This window comes from Cervus canadensis, chromosome 23 (genome assembly GCF_019320065.1).
Source record: "Cervus canadensis isolate Bull #8, Minnesota chromosome 23, ASM1932006v1, whole genome shotgun sequence".
Classification (NCBI taxonomy): domain Eukaryota; kingdom Metazoa; phylum Chordata; class Mammalia; order Artiodactyla; family Cervidae; genus Cervus; species Cervus canadensis.
Genome location: NC_057408.1, coordinates 9,215,806 through 9,219,629, shown reverse-complemented (window position 1 = coordinate 9,219,629; position 3,824 = coordinate 9,215,806). Strand labels below are relative to the sequence as shown.

Here is a 3,824-nt window from a genome sequence, read left to right as displayed (position 1 = left end):
GAAGTTTCTACTAATCCATGAAAAGATTATCCTAAGCAAGGTCTGTTAGTTCAAAATAGTGGTGTTATTAAAATTTGTTCATATTTCATCTTTTTGGGGTTTTTGGCTTTTTGACCTTCCCCAGGGCTTCCCAAGTGGCTTAAAGAGTAGGAGACAGAGATGCAACACAGGAGACAGCCTACAACGTAGCAGACAGAGATGTGGGTTCGATCCCTGGGTGGGTTCGATCCCTGGATCAGGAAAATCGCCTGGAAGAGGGCATGGCAACCCACTCCCGTATTTTTCCCTGGAAAATCCCGCGGAGAGAAAAGCATTGCGGGCTACAGTCCACGGGGTCGCAGAGCCAGACACAACTGAAGCGACTGAGCACCCACACTCCTTCCCCATCTCACACCTTCTCTTTCCTCTGACTTGAAATTAAGACTGTTGGGGGAAAAAAAAAAAAAAAAAAGACTGTTGGGGAGGCTACGGCCACTGGCTTAGTCTACCAGCTAAACTTGCTTTACCTATGGGAAAGAGGATGAAGCATAAGTGACAAGGGTCCTTCCCTTGAACCTCCACGCCCAACTCAAGATGTCAAGCCTGTATCTTGTTGAAGACCCAAGGCCAGGTGTTTCTTTTAGGGGCCACCCCTGTACAATGGCAAACACACGTGCCTAGGCTAAAACACCTTTCCATTATGTGAGTGTTGGGACAGTAACTAGGGAGAGACAGGACACAAAGGCCATTAGTGGCCTAACAGGAACCACTTCAGGACTGAAGCCTCCTGAAGAGGGAGAAGAGAATAGGGGTCCTAATCGGAATGACTACAGTCTAAAGAATACATCTGGTTTACAGAATGGGGAGAGCTGCTTCTTTATAAAAGGTTGTGACTTGATGTGGGAAAGAAGAGGGAGACAAGATCATCTCCTAACACACCCCCATCAGCTTTTAAGAGCTATAACAGAGAACGAATGCCAGGCACTAAGCTCAAAACCCTGGAGAAGGGAAAGGCCACCCACTCTGGTATTCTGACCTGGAGAATTCCATGGACTGTGTACAGTCCATGGTGTTGCAGAGAGTCAGACACGACCAAGTGACTTTCACAAGCTCAAAACCAGATTAAGGAGTAGTAGGACTCATCAGAAAAGACCCTGATGCTGGGAAAGATTGAGGGCTTGAAGATTGAAAGAAGGGGGTGACAGAGGATGAGATGTTTGGATGGCATCATTGACTCAACAGACATGAGTTTGAGAAAGCTCTGGGAAATAGTGAAGGACAGGGAAGCCTGGTGTGCTGCAGTCCATGGGGTCACAAAGAGTTGGACACGGCTCAGCTACTGAACAAGGCCAATGACAAAAATGTCTTAATCTTGTTACTGCCAAAGCAGGCAGTGCCCTCTAGTGGGGGAAAAAATTTAAACAGTCCTTACTAAGACTTGGATCAGCTTCTACAAAATATCCACACACAGACAGCTAAATGGCAACAATTATAACTAGCTGAAATTCTGAAAACCAGTACTGACTAACTGCATTTAGCAATAATAGTTTACACTGGGCACTTCCCTACGGTGAGGCACTGTGCTAAGGAAGTGTTTTATAGGCATTCTCTCAGTCCCTTCAACTGTGTCCTGAAGCAGCCCCATTAGCTCTGCTTTATAAATCTTACAGCTCTAACTTGCTCAAGGCACCCCAACTAAGAAGGGGCAGGAGGGAATAAGACATTTAAAGTTTAAACCCTTGTAAGAAATCTCAGAAACACACACACAATGAATGAGAACTACAGCAGGAAGTTGGGAAACGTTTGCTAAACTTTGCTCATTTTTAATAGAAAATTGATACCACTTTAACTGGAGATGATGAAATAAATCTAAATAAAATTTTTCATATGTCTCTCAGGTCTAAAAAAAAAAAAAAAAATGAAGACTGAAATGATTTGAAGGAGTGCTGAGTGGTTCATTTGTCGGGGGCATTATCAAGGTCCTTCCAGGGCTCCTGTCATGAGGACTTCTGAATCCCATTCCAAGAGACTTCTTTGTGCTTCTTTCTGTTGTCTTCTTATACTCGTGTCCAAAATCCCACATAAATCATCCAGTAAATCAAATAGCATTTAGTACTTCAACCTGAGACAAATAAATAGTCCCCTAAACATTAGTATTTAGGGAAAAAAAGCCTATATTCTAGGGACTTATTTTACAATAAACCATCACAGGAACATCAGTAAAACTGTTAATTCTGAGCAAAAAATTAAATAAGGCCTGCTTTATAGTTTTACTTCCTAAAAAAATTACTAAAACAATGCATTTATGCTGTGGTATCAGATTTTAAAGATTTAACTATCAGAAGGAAGAAAAATTGTTGGTTTTAGTATTTGGAAAACAGTCTGACTGCAGCCATAAATCAACGTAGGGACTAACAACAAAAATTAATATTCACTCAAGGCTGCATCAAAAACATAGGTCCCTTTTCCTAGGGAATAAAATCCAAAATTCTCAGCTGAGCACACCAACTGCCTCAGAAGGGTCCCCAAGCCACTCTCTGGTCTTCACTCAGAGAAACAGCTACGTAGCTCTTTAAATTACTGCTAGGCACTATCCTAGTTGTTCAGGAGTAAATAGTGAATAATACAAAGTTCCAGCCCTCAACATTCAGTGACGAAAAATAAGGTAGGAGTTTCCCTGGCGGCTCAGTTGATAAAGAATCCGCCTGCCAAAGCAGGACACACAAGAGATGTGTGTTCAATCCCTGGGGGTCAGGAAGATCCCCAGAAGAAAATGGCAACCCATCCCAGGATTCTTGCCTGGGAAATCCCATCGACAGAGAAGCCTGGCAGGCTAGTCCATGGGGTTGCAAGAGTCGGACATGACTTAGTGACTAAACCACCGCCACCAAAGTATAACAGCATGGTGGTGGTGGGGGGGGGGGGGAGGCTTGTCTATGATAAAGTGGCATTTCAGCAGACACCTGAAGCGAGGGAGGGAATTAAGAAGCGTTTGTGGAAAGACTGGCAAGGACACTGCAGAGGCCTGGACGCAGAGGCATATTTGTGGCTATCTGGTAACACCCAGACCAATGTGGCTGAATCAGAGCAAGCAGAGTGGTAGCAAAGGTTTCGGCCTTGAGGAGCAATGGGAGGGGCGTGGGCACGTACGTTGTCTAGGGCTTTTCAGGGTAGGGTGGGAACTTCTTCACAACTACTCTTCCAGCAGGAAGCCACTGGAAGGCTTAAGAAGTACATCATTGGACGCATTTTTATAATTCTTGCTGTAATGTAGAGCATATAGCTCTACCATAAAGGAGGCAGAGCTCTGAAAAACTGATGCTTTCCAACCTTGGTGTAGGACTCTTGAAGAGTCCCTGGGACAGCAAGATCAAAGCAGTCAGTACTAAAGGAAATCAACCCTGAATATTCATTGGGAAGACTGATGTTGAAGCTGAAGCTCCAATACTTTGGCACTTGCTGCGAAGACCCAACTCTTTGCAAAAGACCCTGATGCTGGGAGATTGAAGGCAGAAGGGGACAAAAGCAAGGATGAGATGGCTGGATGGCATCACCAGCTCAGACTCTGGGAGATGGCTAATGACAGGGAAGCCTTGAGTGCTGCAGTCCACGGGGTCGCAGAGTTGGACACAACTGCACAACAATGATGTAGAGTAGAACGGGTAACCACAAGGGCAGAATCAGCCTTGTCTTATTCCTAGCACCTCCGTTACCTAGTTGTATTAGCATTATTAGCAGCTAGTGTTTACTGAGATCACAGATGCCAGGCATTATCATTCAATCCTTGAAACAAAACTTCGAAATAGCTGTTACAGATGAAAGGGCCGGGGGGGGGGGGGGGGGGG

General features: G+C 44.6%; 1 protein-coding gene across 1 annotated transcript in view; it reads right to left on the bottom strand.

Annotated features, from left to right (window-relative positions):
• Positions 1-1,840: 1,840 nt before the first annotated feature.
• Positions 1,841-3,824, bottom strand: part of C23H18orf54 (chromosome 23 C18orf54 homolog) — a 29,083-nt gene continuing 27,099 nt past the window's right edge. Inside the window, exon 9 of the mRNA XM_043443779.1 lies at positions 1,841-2,101. Within this exon, the coding sequence (XP_043299714.1) occupies positions 2,089-2,101 (13 nt within the window). The 3' untranslated portion in view covers positions 1,841-2,088. The remainder of the gene's footprint in view (positions 2,102-3,824) is intronic.